The sequence below is a fragment of the Trichoplax adhaerens genome, genomic scaffold, assembly GCF_000150275.1.
Source record: "Trichoplax adhaerens TRIADscaffold_34 genomic scaffold, whole genome shotgun sequence".
Classification (NCBI taxonomy): domain Eukaryota; kingdom Metazoa; phylum Placozoa; class Uniplacotomia; order Trichoplacea; family Trichoplacidae; genus Trichoplax; species Trichoplax adhaerens.
The window spans coordinates 144963-162572 of record NW_002060974.1 but is presented as its reverse complement, the minus strand read 5'-3'; the positions used below and the strand labels follow the sequence as shown (position 1 = coordinate 162572).

Below are 17610 nucleotides of genomic sequence, written 5' to 3'. Positions count from 1 at the left end.
CTATTGGCATTTCCAGACAAAAATGCTAAAATAAGAAAAAGAAAAAGTAATCGTCGCGTCAATTTGTGATAGTTTTTCAGTATTAAATAACTTTCACTTTATTAGGTAATCGTGACAACTAATTACAATTTATGGGTAACATACCAGCAATCGTCTCCTCCAGCACTAACTAAATATCGATCATCGCATGTAAATTTAACATTGGTAACATGAGCGGAATGACCCACAAAACTTTTAAACTTGGCCTAGTTAGTTAAAAATGTCATGTCAACGATCAAACGGCAATAAAACGATTTCAATGAGCTAAAGTAAACGCTTACATTTTTCAATTGCTATAGAATTGAATTAATGTCAGTACTACTTTATTACAGAAAAAACTAGAATTAAAGACTTACATGCTTTTCGGTTGATGGAAATTTAAATAGTTTAACCAAACCGAAATCATCTCCTGTCGCAACTGCTTCACAAGTATTTGTCACGCATGCACAATTAACATCCGCATTATCAGCATTACGAGGCCACACACCAACTACCTCATCACCTAATACGCTATTTAAGAAATAATAACACTGGCGATTAAGAATGTCCTGTAAATAGACAAATCAGTAAATAGTTTTACCTAGTCCATGTATTCCAAGTAATAGTATTAATTTTTTTTTTATCAGTAATTTGAATGCCAGAAGGAGCTGAAAAAATTAAGCGTTCATACGATCCGGTACTAACCTGTATGATGATAACAGTAATGTGATCTATTAATTGGATGGATGAAGATGTATACAATAGATTGAATTAAGATACCATAAGTATAAATATACCTGAACATAATTACTATCGGCAGACCAATCAAGTTGAGTTACATAATTAGGTATCCCTTTGCAATATCCAAGTCTAGTCAAGTTACTGCCTGGACCAGTATCATAGAAATCAACACAGTTATCGTCTGACCCGATAGCCAAGCAACGACCATCAGGACTGAATCTATAACATAAATATCGAGAACGTGTTTGAACTCTGATAATATACTTCAAAATCATTATAACTATTAATATATCGACCAAAGATATAGTCATTCTTAAAATGAATAAAATACCATACACTACCAACATAAACATTGTATATTAATTACATCCACTTCTAATAATAAACTGCAGCAGTAATAAAATAAAGGATGGCAATGAAAATGGTACTAATATACGAATAAACCACAGCGATATATGCACACACATTATATTGTGGAACTCTGATATCATTTTCACGATTAATATAATGATCAACCCCAACGCATAAATCTTAATAACACGAAATCTTACTTCAAATCATTAATGGACTTGTGGCGGTCACGCTTTCTACTAATGATCTTAAAGCTATCTTGTGTTGGCTTTAATAATAAGAACTCCCCATTTTTAAGACCGACAGCAACAATATCACCAGCTGGATTGAAACAAGCAGAACGAGCAGGTTGACCTACATTCGCTTTCATAGCTAAAGCCTGTGTGTTTTACATAATAAAATGTTATTAGATATTTTCAGCCCCGCTATAAGTGATATCTACGTAGCAATTACAATACATGCATATCTCCATTAAAAAATTGAAAACAACCATTTCAAATACCTGCTTGCTAACGTCCCATAAACAAATAGTTTGGTCTTCACTAGCAGAAACACAGAACGGCAATTGCGGATGAGTAGCTAATCCCCAAATTTCTCCTTCGGCATGGCTTTGGGCCACAATCTGTAAGACATAAGAACTGATTTCAGCAGGTTCAATTTTAAATTTATATCCCGTCAACCGTTACGGCCATTAATTTATCAGCTACCTGGACTACACCGCCTTTTTCCGCCAGCTCTAAAATATCACCCTCTTGTGTTCCTATCAGTAATTTTCCCTACATACACATAAATATTATGCAAAGAAATTTTTATATTAAAATTTAAACGGAGACTAATCGAATAACTTGAAAATTGAATCTTATCATCATAGACCTTGTGGCGATTAACAGCTCGAACGATAGTTCTACTGAATTCTTTACCAAGACCATAAGTTTTACATCGTTTCATTTCAATATCCCATAATTTAATATTTGCTCCCTCTTTTGCACTATATAATATGGTCATTGTATGTCAATATTAAATAAATAATGACCATAATCATTAAGTGGGATTAAAAATATGATACTTACAATTTATCCTTCCCGGCACTAAGAATTAATCCATCTTTTTGAGTTGTATACAAAGTAAAGACTGGCCCAGTGTGAGCCTTACTAATCACTCGAGCTAATTGATTGCCAGACCAAACATACACATCTCCACTCATGGCTCCGGTATATGTGACATTATTCTAATAGTAGATAAAACAAATCGTAAGCTTATGATAGTTAGGTCTCATAAGTATATAATTGCTCATTTGTGCTAATACCTACGGAAAAGCGTAATATTTTAACTTACGTGTATTTATTATTAAGATCGGTACGAGTATTAGCATTCAATTTCCTATTAATTTTACATTTAACTTACTGGTGCGAAGGCTATTGATAACATCGTTTGCATCTTCAAATTGGAAAGATCTTCCCCTGCACCCTGTCCAAAAACACCACGTTTACCAAGTAAAGCTCCACCAGCAACAGTCCAAAATTTGACGTGTTTAACACCAACAGTAACGAAATGAGAATTAGAATCAGGTCGAAATTGTGCATATAAGATCCTCTCGTTATGATCATGCGACGTTGCCACTCTCGTACCTTTACAATACAAGTAAGATGTTCATTAGCTAGCCGAGTAAAACTTGAAGTTATAAAAAAGTATATTAATTTTGGATATTATTAAAATTTGTGATTTATATGATAAATTTACCATCTTGCCATTGCCATACTGCAACAGAGTGATTATCATCAATCCCAACCGTCAATACTAATTTTCCACTGCTGCTAAAATTAACCGCACAAATACCACCCTTATGAAATCCACGTAAGATAGATAAAGTCTCTTTAGAAGAAGCATGCCATACGTGAGCCATAGCCACTTTACCTAGTTGACCTGTTACTACAATATTTTCAAATTTAGGGTTTTGATTGACACTTAAACATAAGATATCGTCCGTATGTTCCAGATAGAATGATTGTGTTCCATTAGCCATGTCCCGAACAATTCCAGTGCCTGCAGCATGATAAACGATATTTCCATTGGGTAAATAATGTAAATTGTTACGTGTATCGAATCCACGATATCCAAAAACATGATCTAATCTCATGTCCTGTACAATTCGGAAAAATAGGATTTATCAGGCAACGTTATTATAGAAGTTTACAAATATATTTTGATTATTACTGTATAGATATACCTGAACGTAAAGTGGCTTGCGCTTCTTTCCTGACGCTAACTGTGGTGGATCACGTTTTAGTACTTTAGGCGGTCCCGCAACACCACGGCTGACTTGAGGCCGACTAAAAGGAACAAACAGCAATGTATGAAATATATATATATTGATGGCAATAAGAGAATAACTGGATAGAGTAGTGTATACAAACACTATAAAATAGAGTTACTGTAAAATATTCGCTTAACATTTAAGATACTGTACTTACTTTACATCAATAGCCTCTTGATCGTCTGCTTTCATGTGAGGTTTAGTACCTTCATTTCTTCGTATCGGATTTGCATACGTCTTTGCATCATAATCTATATTCTTTTCGCGTTGAACATCGCTATCATAACCACCTGTATATGATCATAGTTATTTAACTGTTCTTACTACACCATAAACGATTATCATGAATGATCGTAATCATAACAATAAGTAGTGAAACAAAATTTTAATACCTTCTTCTTCTGAATCAGTATCGGAGTCATCGCTTTCACCGTACCCAGCGCGTCCTTTATTAGCCCAGACCATAACTGATGTGTCGGCTCCACCAGTCGAAATAAGATATTTATTATCGTGCGTCCAACGTACGTTGGTAACATGAGCGGAATGACCAACGTACTTTTTAAATTTAGCAAATTTACCCTATTTTAGAGTTCAAATATTAAACGATAAGTATATCCAATTATTCATCGGACGCTAAAAATACAGCGAAAGTATGCAGCACACAATTTGTATACTATAATTCAAAATAATTAGGAAAATACTGAATTAATAACCACTATATATTATAATCCACTAAAACTATCTACAGTACAGTAAATTGTAAAGCACTCTATCATAATAAGGATCCATTCTGATTTTATTTTGACAGCATTCTGTTCTCGAACGAGTGTATTTGTGCTAGTTAAATATATTTTCCAATACTATGGATAAAGTTTTACTTAAAGTGTAAATAGCAAATTAATAACTTTAAAACCTTGACTGGAAAACCAAATATTTTAACAAATCCAAAGTCATCTCCAGTTGCTAGAATTTTTCCTTTTGATGTTAAATGGGAAGCATTAACGTCGGTCACATCGGATTTATGAGGCCAAATGCCTTCACATAAACTTCCCAAAACGCAAGTCCAATTATTCCAGTCCATTTTTTCCAGTTCGGCTGATCGAATTGTTTGTCGATGCCCTCTTGGAGCTTCAAAGAATAGCTCCTCCTTCGCACCAGTATTGACATGTATTAATTTGCCTTAAACCGTATCAGCAATAAAAATCATTAGTAACCGAAAATATGGTAAGTTATTTGGCACTCTAGCTAAAATAGCAACAGTTTTGACCGTCGTAAAAACATTTACCCTTGTTGTTACGCAACAACGGATTCCTTACCTCGTTTATCCCAATCGACGTGAGTGATGTAGCTAGATGCTCCTTTGCATATCCCTACTCTTTTACTATTTAGTACATTGTATATATCAACAAAGTTGTCATGAGATCCCACTGCTAAATACTTTCCTTGACCTTGTAAAACAAATATTTGAAGGACATTAACACTAAGCAACAGAACATTAACAATTACATTCAATATGATAATATCATTTACCAGGTGAGAATCGTATGTCAGAAATTTCTTCCTTACGATGATGAAATTCTGCCATATCATCTAATGAACTCGAGTCAATAACGCAACAACTCCCTGCATGTACATTTTGTAATTGAGCAAAGAATTAATAATGAGTAAAGATTAAATAATACTTTGGATAATTTGGAAATCTAGTATTACCATCTTTGAAACCAATAGCAATGGCTCGTCCATCTGGTGAATAACTTGCACATCGACCAGGCTTTCTCAGCTTGCGAAAATTTTTTAGTCGTCGGTTCGTCAAATCCCAAATTCTTACAGATCGATCATCACCGACAGTACAACAAATATGCTCAGAAGGGTGAGTAGCTAATCCCCATAGTTCTCCCTCGCAGTGACCCTATTAACAATAAAAAGAAGATAATTTATTACTCAAAGATAGTAATGATCTCTTTTTATCGTATTTCATGCATTAATTACTAACAGAACGGTAACAATAATATCGCAATGTTTTAATTCTTACTTGAACTAATACTTTTATGGTACCACCTTTATCCATTTCAAGGACCTACATCGTCATTAAAGTAGAAATGAAATTTAGAATAGCTATGTGGAATTTTTATAATGTATTTCAAGAAAGAATGAAATACCTCACTATTTCTCGTTCCAAGTAATATTTTTGAATGTCCAAGCACTACCGATCTGATAGATGGATTATCGTCAAACATTAGTGATGTATAGTTACCTTGAGCCAAAGCGGACCGCGTAATTTTATAATTTTTGATACATTTCTTGAATGAATCGTCCCATAAAGCAACAGTTCCATCTTTGCCACCGGTAATAAAACCCTTCAAATACATCAAAAATAGATCTGAATTTAAGGCATCATTTTATATTAGCGACTACAGTTGCAGTAGTAATAATATAATTTACCTTTTCCAAAGTACACATAGCTAATACGGGTCCTTCATGACCTTTAACGGTCTCAACTAAGCTTGTACCTTGCCAATGATAAATTCGTCCATTCGCACACCCAGAATAGCAAGTGTCGGCAGTTTTGCCGTATGTCAAACACAGCATAGTATCTAATTTCCCTGCTTGGCCAAAAGTTCCACGTTTTGATGTGAAACCACCGCCAGTTTGTGTCCAAAATTTGATATGCTTAGCTCCAACTGTAACAACCTGATCATGACTATGTGGATTCCATTTAATGCTAAATATTTTATCCTTATGGCCCCTAAAGAGATTTTGCAACAAATTTTAGAGTCTTATTTATTGAACGTCAATACCTATGTCATTACCAAGAATTTTCTTTCCAACTGTAATTATCTTTTAGAGATTATTACCTAGTGGTTGCAATTTTTTCTCCTTTTTTCCATTCCCATACAACGATAGTATGATTATCGTCTAGCCCAACTGAAGCTAATTTCTTTCCATCATCTTAAAATTGAGTACATCAAATAAAAATAACTCAAGATTTATTTATTGTTAGCAATATTTCTCAATCAAATTGATGTTATCCTACCTGAAAAATCTACTGTACAAACTCCGCGAGAGTGTTGCCCTTTCAAGACGGAAAGTACTTGACAAGTAGCCGCATCCCATAAATGTATCGTAGGATCTCGACCAACCTAAGGCAATACCAACACATTTATATTGTTTCAAAGACATTAGCTACTGCAGTGCATTTATTAACAGTTAAAATTCTTATTAGTTAACGCACTTGACCGGTAGCAACTATATCCTTGGTAGGGTGTATTGACAGCGATAGAATATCATCTGTATGACCCTGGTAAAAACGTTGCGTATTATCTTCACGATTATAGACGATACCCACAGCTGCAATGTGATAGACTATTTCTCCTTTAGATGTATAAAATATATTATTGTGACAGTCATACCCACGATACCTTTAAAATTCAACATAAATTAATAAGAATGTGTTATAAAGTCGTTTTCTTAATAAAAAAATATTCATTTATCTAATTATTGCATCTATTTTGAAAACAATTTTCGATAGCTCAATTTACCCGAAGGAAAAGTGTAAATCTAAGCCAAAAGTAGGTGCACCAGCTCTTTTATCAGTGCTTTTACCACGTATTTTCTTATCTTGGCGATGCTGCTGTTTCAGTGCAACAGCATCTTCACGATAGAAAGTTCTTTCATAGGTTTGCTGTTTTTCTACTTCAATATCGCTATCCATAGCACCAACATCGGAAATATCGGAATCACTTTCTTCACTATCAGAATCTACAAAGCCTAAAGACGCATAGGTTTAATGTATACTTCAATAGGTATAATATTGTTGTAAGATAGTAGATAAATTTACTGTTAATTTCATTTTTATCAGCAACCAAATAACAATATGTAGATACTACATGTAATCCAAAATAATAGTTTGTTAAATTTCTGATCTACTGTGTCGATCCCTAACTTAGAATAGTTCTATCTTTGCTAAAATTTTTCACCTTATAAGATTAAGATAATTATGCTATGATTTGTATATAAATCAAAACAAATATAAAAAATTATTGCTTTGTAGGAAATAATCACAATGGCAGAAGTTGAATCACTTAGAATACAATATCATACCACTTTGCTGATCATGTAGGTCATCATCTTCTTGATCGCGTGGGGTCGCAGCTCCATCAGGTAGAAATCTCCACTGAAATATAGCATGATCTGCTCCACCGACAGTGATGACGCGTGATTTATCATGTGAGAATCGCACATTGGTAACATGAGCGGAATGTCCAACATATTTTTTAAACTTGGCTCCTATTTAATGCACAATTTTATTTTCGATTATCAAATATTAATTAGAGAAATAAATAATATTGCAAAGTTAGACAATCATTATTAACCCAAGATATTGCAAAGAAATTTTTCATACCTTTTTTAACACATGGGAATCGATATAATTTAACCAAACCAAAATCATCACCAGAAACTAAGACTTGATTAGTATAACTTGTGTCTACAGCATTAATATCATTCGTATCAGAGTATTTAGCCCAAATTCCATTCACTTCCGGTCCTAATGTTGACGTCCAAGATACCCAGTGGATGGATTCCATTTCTTCCTGATTAGTTATCTGCTTACCAGCTGTAAATTTGTATGGAATTTGATATCATTAGATACAGAAGTTATCTTTCGATAAATATTTTCACCTAATTGATTGAGTTGTTATAGTTAACTCAATGTTTAAAATAATATGAGGATCGTTATAATTCGTTAAAAGAAGTTCGATACTTAAGGTCAATTTGAGGATATTATTTCTAGTAGCTCATTATAAATAGGCCAATATTATCCGTATACGTATTACACATAACACTTACTTGGCATACGAAAAAAAAGGCGTTCTCCAACGCCACTGTTTACTTGTAAATGCTTAGAATCTTCTGACCAATCAACATGGGTAATGAAACTTGTACTACCAGAACATTGACCTGCATGTTTATATCGTTGATTAACAGCATAAATGTCTACAATTCCATCATTAGAACCGACTGCTAAAAAATTTCCACAGGGTGAATATTTCATTTCATGAATGGCTTCTTTGCGATCTTTAGTGACTAATATCTCTGACAAATCTCTACATTAAAATGAGCATTTTGTCAAGCGTTCTCGTAGTTAGATGTTAATAATTAATTTCATGTGCAAAAAATTTTTATCCTGATCTGTATTAATCTATCCAGTCTGTAGTAATATATACCTAGCTTTCAAAATTACAAAGGAACCATCTTGTAATCCAACAGCAATGTGAACAGCATCAGTACTAATTGCTGCTGAACGTACCGGCTGCGGTACCGCTATTTTAGATAGAAGGTGATTATCGCTCATACTCCATAACCTTGATCGTGAGATAGGAATGGAAGAATGTAATCCAAGTATTCTTGGTATTTGAATCTAATATCGATATAGTAACTAATACGTAAAAACTCTGAAACATCGCTCTCGCTAACCTGACGGTACAATCATCACTGCCAGTAACAAAAAACGCCTTTTTTGGATGGGGTGCTAAAGCCCATAATTCGCCTTCAGCATGTCCTTGAATAAGTAATTTTGGCTTATCTCGATCACGCACAGAAATCTCAAAAATTTCACTATCTCTGGTCCCAACTAAAATCTTATCTCCATGCCAGCAAACACTACGAATAGAAAGATCTATGAAGACATTAAAAAATGAGAATACAGCATGTATATTGCAATAGTTATTTTAATAATGTCTGTTTAGCTATTGATTTAACAAAAAATTTCGACGATTTATTCCCTTCACCACAATTATTTCACGAAAAATATTTACTGGCTGCCGAGCGATACAAATAATAGTAACTAATAGAATTTTCTATTTAAATTAAGCATTGCAAACTGAAATGCTTTTAAGCTTAAAATTTACCATGCGTACAAGCAGAGAAGTTATACAAGTAAGTGAGCTTTAACGCAAAGATCTTACAAATATTTTTAATTATTGATTCCAAAGCGGTATGGAAGTGAGTAATTGAACAGAGAATACTAATAGTCCCTGGATTGAATAGATATCAGATCATAGTATAATTTTAAGGAGAAGTGTTCTCAATGTTATGGACTCATCAACGCACCATTTATCACGCAGTATATAATAATGTACTTTCTCACGTGCACACCTCTAATTCACAGGGTATATATAGTAAGTAGTTTATGTAGTTGCATAGCTATCAACTTATCTTTCTGATATAACTGCTTGCACAGTATACTACTTAAATACCTCTTTAAAATTTAATACTGAAATGTATCCTCTGTCAAATATATTTCAAAACCATTTTATAATACCTGGATAGCCACCCGAAGTTTGCGTAAGATCAAGCTTAACGATCGGTTTAAATTCTGTATCCCATAATCTCACAGTACCATCGCGAGAGCCAGTAGTATAGCCATCATTGCATTGAAATATAGTAAAGATAGCACTCTAATAATAGTGTCATCAACAAAAAATTTTGGAATATTACTACTTAAGCTGCCGTATGTCTTACATAGCTATGTAGTAGGGCATAAATCAATTGATCAACAGAATGACATCTATAGATATAATAAAAATAGGTGTATCTACCCTATGAGCATTTTGGTAATTGTGAATCAACTCGTGGTTTCGCCATTTGTAGATATCACCACTTAATGTACCCGAATATATGATACTGTCAGGAGCAAATGCCAAGCATAATAGTGTTTGTATTTCTCCAGCTCTACCGAAAATACCTTTCTTTGCCATAAGAGCATTACCACATAACGACCAAAAGTTAATGTGTTTCACTCCACAAGACACCAGTTGATTATTCACAAAAGGATTAAACTGAACATCAAACACCTATCACATTGTTAAAAATAGCATAACTTGAGACATATTGACTTTTACAAATTGATCTGTTAGGGAATTTATTGCCACATTATACAGCATAGACATAAGTGCAAATAATAGATTTCTATAATGAAACGGTCACAATTTTCCTTTTATTCTTACCCTTTCAGTATGTCCAGGAACGGAAGCTAGGATTCTACCCTTTGCCCAATCCCAGACTGCAATTTGATGTGAGTCTTCCAAACCAACTGATACTAACAACTATAAACGATTAAAATGTGATAAATTATTTCACTGTCAGAGCAGACTATCATATGAAATACGTATTAATTGCATGTTATAACTGAGTATTCAAAATCGATGGAAAAAATAGAACAAAAATAAGTAAAGAACATTATTGAACTTACAGAGCCGTTACCATTGAATGCTAAACCAGCAATACCGCGTTTATTAGAATCCTTTAAAATAGATACAGCTTGTGTCGTTCCGGTATCCCATACACAAATATACGGGCTATTACCGACTTGACCGGTAGCTACCAATCTCTTTTCAGGATGCAAAGCTAAGCTAGATATGATAGAAGAGTAAACATATCGAGCGATCAGTCAAGAAAAATAACGCGAGAGCGTGCAAACCAGTTTTTGTTAGCCAGTATATATGTACAGAATGGAACGCTCATTATTCTATTGATGTTACATCAAATTATCAGATATTGTCCATGAAATTACTAAGTTCAAACGAAAACTGATTAAATTTCGATCTAATTCTTGTATTATGCCTCAAAGTAAAATCGGGTAATTTTAAGCTTTCGCTTTGACATGGATTGGGTCTATATTGATCCTTATTCACACGTGCAGTGGACAATAATCAAAATTCATTAGCAATAAACATAAAACGAAATGGTCCCCGCTTAATTTAAAATAGTCATTTTTTTTTACTGTATTACAGTATACGCATCTGTATTGGAGATTTTCGTCAAGGCGCCATTGCAGACTTTAGCAAGGCAATATTATATGATATTCACAAGGCGAAATTTGTAGGTTAATAACTAGTGGAAATATTGTTATGAGTAATGGCAAGTGTATGCCGAGGCCATTATCCATGTCTATCGTTCATATCAGTTAGCGCGATTGGTACTTCAAAAATTGAACTATTACGATAACGCTATGCCTTGTTATTCCAAAAAGTTATTTCGTTACTATTAATTACGTATGCTACTGTACTATAGAGTAAACAACAGAATTCTAACTGCGAAGACAACAAGGATCATTTAACCCATAAAGTTGTCATGAAATATCCACTAACATGCCACAGCATATTAATACTTTTTTTAATCTTACACGTATTTTATGATAATATCACAATAATGAACTGAATCAGTGTTTATTATGAAGATTTTCTTGATAACTATTTTCCTTACCAAAACTACATTAACAATCTGTTAAGAATAAACTATTTTTCAATCTTATATTAGCTCAATGCAATCCAGAACTACGTCGATGACTATCCAATTCGATCCCTACGTGATAGCCATTGTATCATAGATACAACGTTGCTAAGGGACGCATGTTCAATGAATTTGAAATTGCCCTATCTACATGGCGTACAATTTGCTTCCAGAAGAGGCTATAAAGTACACATTTGATGAAATCAAGAGAGACGAATGATATCTACTAAGATGGCGACAGTTGTAGTATAGGTTCTACCTTATAATGTCATCGTTATGGCCTAAGAAAAATCGTTGCTTATGCTCTTTGATATTGTAAACGATGCCAACACCAGCTACGAAGTAAACAATTTCTTTACTACTTGTATAGTACAGATTATTACGGCATTGATGTCCACGATATCCATAAACCCATTCCAGTCTGAGCTGACTCTTTGGTGCAGTTTTATCAGCCATGCCTCAATAATGGCTGGGTATACAAAATCTCCAAGTTAAAGTTCAATAATGTTGTAGCCCAGCGAGCAATGTCGGAGCACTTTTACTCATAGTTCATCAATCATTGGTGCTGACAAGACCGTTAATTAATTAACCCGCGAAGCGCTTTAGAGTCAGTCACAGTACAGTACATTACTGTACCGTACAGTGTCGTGTACTGTACAGTACTGTACTGTAAGTTGTGAGGATTGTAATGTCCATTTCACAATACTATGTACTGTGAATGACTGTACTGTACACTGTACTGTACATACTGTATTGTACAATGTACAGTTGCCTCCCGAGGACCATGGCAGACTCTCTGAATAGTGGGAATTCACTAGACTGGATTACACAACTGAAGTATAGTACCTTACCTGCATGCGACTAATGATATAAATAGACAATTATAACTTTCACTGTCGCCTACGACCACATCACGTTGAATACACCCGTTCTCGTCTGATCACGGAAGTTAAGCAGCGTCGAGTGGGGTTAGTACTTAGATGGGTGACCGCTTGGGAATACCTCATGCCGTAGGCACCTCTATCCAAAATTTTTTTTTTTAAATTGCTTCAACATGAAGATTGCCTCTAAAAAGCCAGCTGTAGACAACGAGAAAAGAAATGGAATTTCTGATATTGCGATTGATATCCAAGGTGGCTGATGAAGTAGAACATGTAGCTTCATTAAGTCCATAGCAGGCGTATCGCAGTACGTCAGTCCGCTCCGCTTATTCTTTTTGGAGAAAGAGAACATCAAGTAGATTTGCGTCGAAACCGAACTATCGACAGGTGTAGGGGTCTAGCTTAGCTCTAGCTATTTTGCATAAATTGTTTTGTACACTTCGTTGAAACTGTCCTACCGAAGGAAGTCAATACTACTGTACTGTTATTTTACTGCTAAAAGCGTACTCTAGAACGAAATTGGCGGGCAGACAGACGCTCGTACTATCTTATATTGGACTGCTGTAAATAAAGAACAAATGGCTGGTTCTAAACTCGGAACACAATCTGTCTATAGCATACGCCATCCTTTGCATGCAGGTGTATATGTTATATATAGTTATACTCTTACATATCGCAGCCAAGCTGTAAAATCAGCTAGTGCCCACTATTCTTGATCTATTTTAAATAGACAAATTGCAATATTTTAATTGCCTTAGCGATTAAAAGTATCCTAATAGTGCTTACGTACGTATGAGCAGGGACTTGTAAGATCTTACAGGTCCCTGATACGAGTATGTTATAAATACGAATTTGTCAATTTTATTCAGAAAATGGCAGACACTGGCCTGCAGACTTCGGCCTTTGCCCGTAAAATAAACCGACTACTACTGTAAAAGTCCCTGGTATCCAAATCTGGTTTCTTATAGCTCTATAGGTATACACCCACAATATCTCGAATATCTTAGCCAATCCTAACACGACAGAAACGCACTCATAAAAGCACTTTCGCACTCGATATCCTATTGTACAATATTACGCAAATGCTGCATAAGTAATACTAATATTATCAAATCAAAAGTCAGTAACCCACGCCTCACTTGTACTACTTATCAGTTCCATTTCATTATCAAATTAAAAAAAGGGCAAAAGATAGATGGTGCAATATAATATAGTATTAATTTATAAACATTAAAGAAAATGAGGAAAACCAAAAACAAATTTCTCATAGATATGCTGGCTTTTCAAAATAAAAGATTCGATTAAGAAAATAGCAGATACAGGCGAACTGTGATTTATTCGCAAGAATATATTACGAGTACGCGTTATATTATACTCGCGTATACGAGTCGCAGTATAGACGTATTCTCATCAATTTGCATTGCTGTTGTCATCGTAACCTTTTATTCATAAGTAAGTTGATCATGAAACAAGTTAGTAGATTAAATTAAATTAAAATTTATACGTTTAAGTAAAGCAATGTGATTATGAGGTACAACGGCAAACAATTATTATTTACGTATAGTATGAGAAATCAAACAAAATATTCCTAACGTAACAAATTGTTTCAATCTAGTGATATAACCATTCAAGTTCCTGCCCAATTTCGATATTTTATGATAATTATTGCATTCTTATGATTGGATGTATACGATAGTTATCTTGCCTACACTTCTATAAGTCTTAAAAGATCTGATACTAACGACTGTATGTTAGCACAGCTAGTTTTTCCCGTATCTAAAACTTCTTCGTGATTAGGCTTATCATCAGTATCGTAATCCATGATGGCTTTATTAGAAATTAACGATAAACCACACACTTTCAAGCCACAATGTCCCGCAGCAACAACTTCGGGCACAGTACTCATTCCTACAGCATCCACACCAGCTGCTTTTAAGAAGCGCAGTTCAGCAACCGTCTCAAAGCTGGGCCCTCCTAGAAAGCAGTATACACCCTCTCTGATATTAGATATTCCACAATTTTTGGCAGCTACTTTCACTAGTTCTCTCAGCTTGTCATTATATACATTATTCATAGTTGGAAAACGTGGACCAAATCTAGTTCGCATCAGTAAAGCATCAAATAAACTTCGTTCGAAGTATATATTAAACTGCAACTAACCTCATATTCAATGTGAAATTTATCTAAGTTATTAGTCTTACCTTTCATCGTTAGGCCCTCGTAAAACACTACCACCTGCCATACCAGGAAAATTGATGTGATCTTTTATGATCATAATGTTACCTGGATCATAATCGCTATTAATACCGCCGGCGGCATTAGTCACTATCATAATTTCAACTCCAAGTAGATACATAAGCCTAGCAGGTAATGCAACCTACAGTATAACAAAATATGCAGAACAAATACTACATTTAAATGATAGTATAACTATAGTATACTATGTATCTTAATCACGTATTTAAAATATCTTTTCTCAGTTTAAAGTGCTTGCTATTCTTTTTATCCATGTTTTTGCAAACTAATTCAAGAATCAGCTGCTATCTTTATAACTTACTGTAGTGTATTTAGAATATACTGTAACTATATTCTACTCTTAAATATAGACATGTTGTATTACTCTTATATTTAGACAGATCTACAGTCCGTTTACTCTACATTCATATATAGACTACTGTATTTAGTTATTACGGTACTCGCTGTTTTCTACAATCATCTGCTATTTTGTAACCTGTTATGGTATATGTTGTATCTAATTCCACAATCCTATTCTCTGCATGTGCTCTATCTTTAAAACTATAAATACCGGCGATTTCTACCTCAGAGTTCATTAGCCTCTCAGTTAGTCTTCTAGTTAGTCTCTCACAGTCTAATACTTCTACTCGTTACTCACGACAGCTTGCACGCTGATCTACCGTAACTACCTCACTGTACTTCACATTACTAACCTACAATAAAGCATAACTTTTATAAACCCTTTGTTGTAATAATTGTAAATGGCGACTAAATCTCAATCCTCTGAGATATCGAACCCTCCATCACTCTTACTGTGAAATTAAAGCCTATAGCATGTATAACTAAGTAATCACAATATAGTATAGTACATTCATATAGTATGTCTTTGATAGATAGTACTACATATAAATGCGTAAATTAACATATTTATTAGTTATACTGTACAGTAAGAATTTGAGTGAATTGAAGTCTAATATTTTACAGTTACTTCTGTATAAATAATTAAACTCTAACCTTAGATGTTGAATAACCTTCATACTTATGAAATCGCCCTTGCATACAGATAACAGGTTTATCGTTTAAGATCCCAAAAACTAAACATGCCCTATGGCCTTGAACTATTGACGAAAGAAATAACTTAAGAGCATGAACTATTTTTTACATCATGAAATCATAGGCAAACATTGCAGTAAAAATCATGTATGATGCTCTTTTTCTAAATAGATTTTTGATACTGTAGCACCTTATAAATGTGTATGAATGAAGCAATAAAAGTTCAGCAAAATAAGAAATGCAACATGACTAATTGGATATCAAATGGCAAATGTAAAGTACCCATGAACAGACATATAAAGACAATCACCATCTTAGAAAATATAGTATATTACTGTATACTTAAAAATTTATTTTACAGCATTACGATGGTACAGTATCATTGTCCAATTCTTCTCAAATTACGGTACTTGTGAAATTTTTAATATGCTACGTGGTGCTACACTCGCTCATATTGATCTCCAAGCTAAGATAGCAGTCAGTAAATTAACTATCTTTAATTTTTAAGTTCTTATGGTCACCTACTACAATTTTACTTAGACTATATCAACTGCCTGTACATAACAGTAATAGGTAGTATCTGACTAATATCGTAAAGAAGACATAGTACTGCAAGCTTATAATATCTTTTAGGAGCTATAGCAATCTTAGTTCCGAATCTGACAGGTCTATCAAATGGTAATACTATCTGTTAAATGAGCACATTATCGTAAACCGTCAGCAAAGCGACGGGAGTTTGCACTAGTATCTTATATTCGTACGGCAAGTGCAGTATTATAATTAAATTAATGCAAAATATGCCTATAAATATCCCAGAGTTTATCACCGGGATTGTCACCTGTACATGTGGGAAAATTCGGTATATCCGAATATGCAATTACTTCTTGTTCCTGTAATATATCAGCTAAGTTTGACAGTCCTGAACCGCAAATAATTCCAATTTTTGGACGATAATGAGATTTTTCCAACAAGAACTTGCAGATTGCTTCTACGTCTTCGTACGAATAATTTTCACTAAAAAATGAAAAAAGGCATAGATTAATGCAAGTTTACTCGTAAAGCAGATACGAGAATACTAGAGTAGATAATACGTGCGTAGGTTTCAACCGTTACCACAATGTTCGTTAACAGCAGCTTAGCAAAGCACATTTATTATTACTGTAATAATGAAAACTTAGATTTTACGTTAACGTAGATAATCGTACAAGATCTACATGCAGCATCATAAAGTTTTGTATGGTATTTTTTTTTTACCTGTTAGCTTTAGTATCCATCGAGAATTGATTACTTAATGTGTTCTATCGTGCGTATGTTGCAATGGAGAAATTTAGTTTATTTTAATTTTTTCTTAATTTCTGATACGAAAGGAATTAAATAGATCTAAATTCTGTACTAAATTTACAGCTCTTTACGCAGCAAGCTGTGACAGCAACCACTGCAAGAAAAATTCGAAAAAGTCTGCCTATTTTAAAAGCATCCTATTTATAACTATATGCAGCTACCACGCAATTATATTAATGACTACGGGATGCCGGTCCGCATGTAGCTGTACGCGCTCATTTCTACTTAAAATAAACATCTTTCGTCAGTTATTTTGAGACAATACTAAATATGAATGAAATAATGATATTAATTACGATAAAGATAGCCAATGTCTCAAGTCTGGATGCCTTAGCTGCGTCTTATCTGATTTTCTGGAACTTACTTGTACTTAACATTTTTCAT

General features: G+C 34.0%; 2 protein-coding genes across 2 annotated transcripts; both read right to left on the bottom strand.

Moving 5' to 3' along the window:
- On the bottom strand, positions 1-12172 carry TRIADDRAFT_51163 (uncharacterized protein; the record flags this gene model as incomplete). The annotated part of the gene is made up of 36 exons (XM_002117967.1): positions 1-25; positions 145-245; positions 396-549; positions 620-723; positions 816-978; positions 1311-1489; positions 1613-1732; positions 1818-1886; positions 1984-2098; positions 2181-2338; positions 2515-2738; positions 2851-3250; positions 3338-3440; positions 3582-3714; positions 3817-4003; positions 4338-4603; positions 4741-4872; positions 4955-5047; positions 5135-5333; positions 5457-5501; positions 5584-5781; positions 5867-6170; positions 6280-6373; positions 6459-6564; positions 6657-6843; positions 6964-7192; positions 7526-7711; positions 7827-8039; positions 8273-8529; positions 8650-8787; positions 8900-9101; positions 9747-9882; positions 10024-10278; positions 10432-10530; positions 10677-10836; positions 11976-12172. 36 exons carry the CDS (start codon positions 12170-12172, stop codon positions 1-3), a joined length of 5931 nt encoding a protein of 1976 aa, XP_002118003.1.
- Positions 12173-14302: 2130 nt separating this feature from the next.
- On the bottom strand, positions 14303-17610 carry TRIADDRAFT_51162 (uncharacterized protein; the record flags this gene model as incomplete). The annotated part of the gene is made up of 5 exons (XM_002117966.1): positions 14303-14693; positions 14799-14974; positions 15847-15950; positions 16724-16899; positions 17591-17610. 5 exons carry the CDS (start codon positions 17608-17610, stop codon positions 14303-14305), a joined length of 867 nt encoding a protein of 288 aa, XP_002118002.1.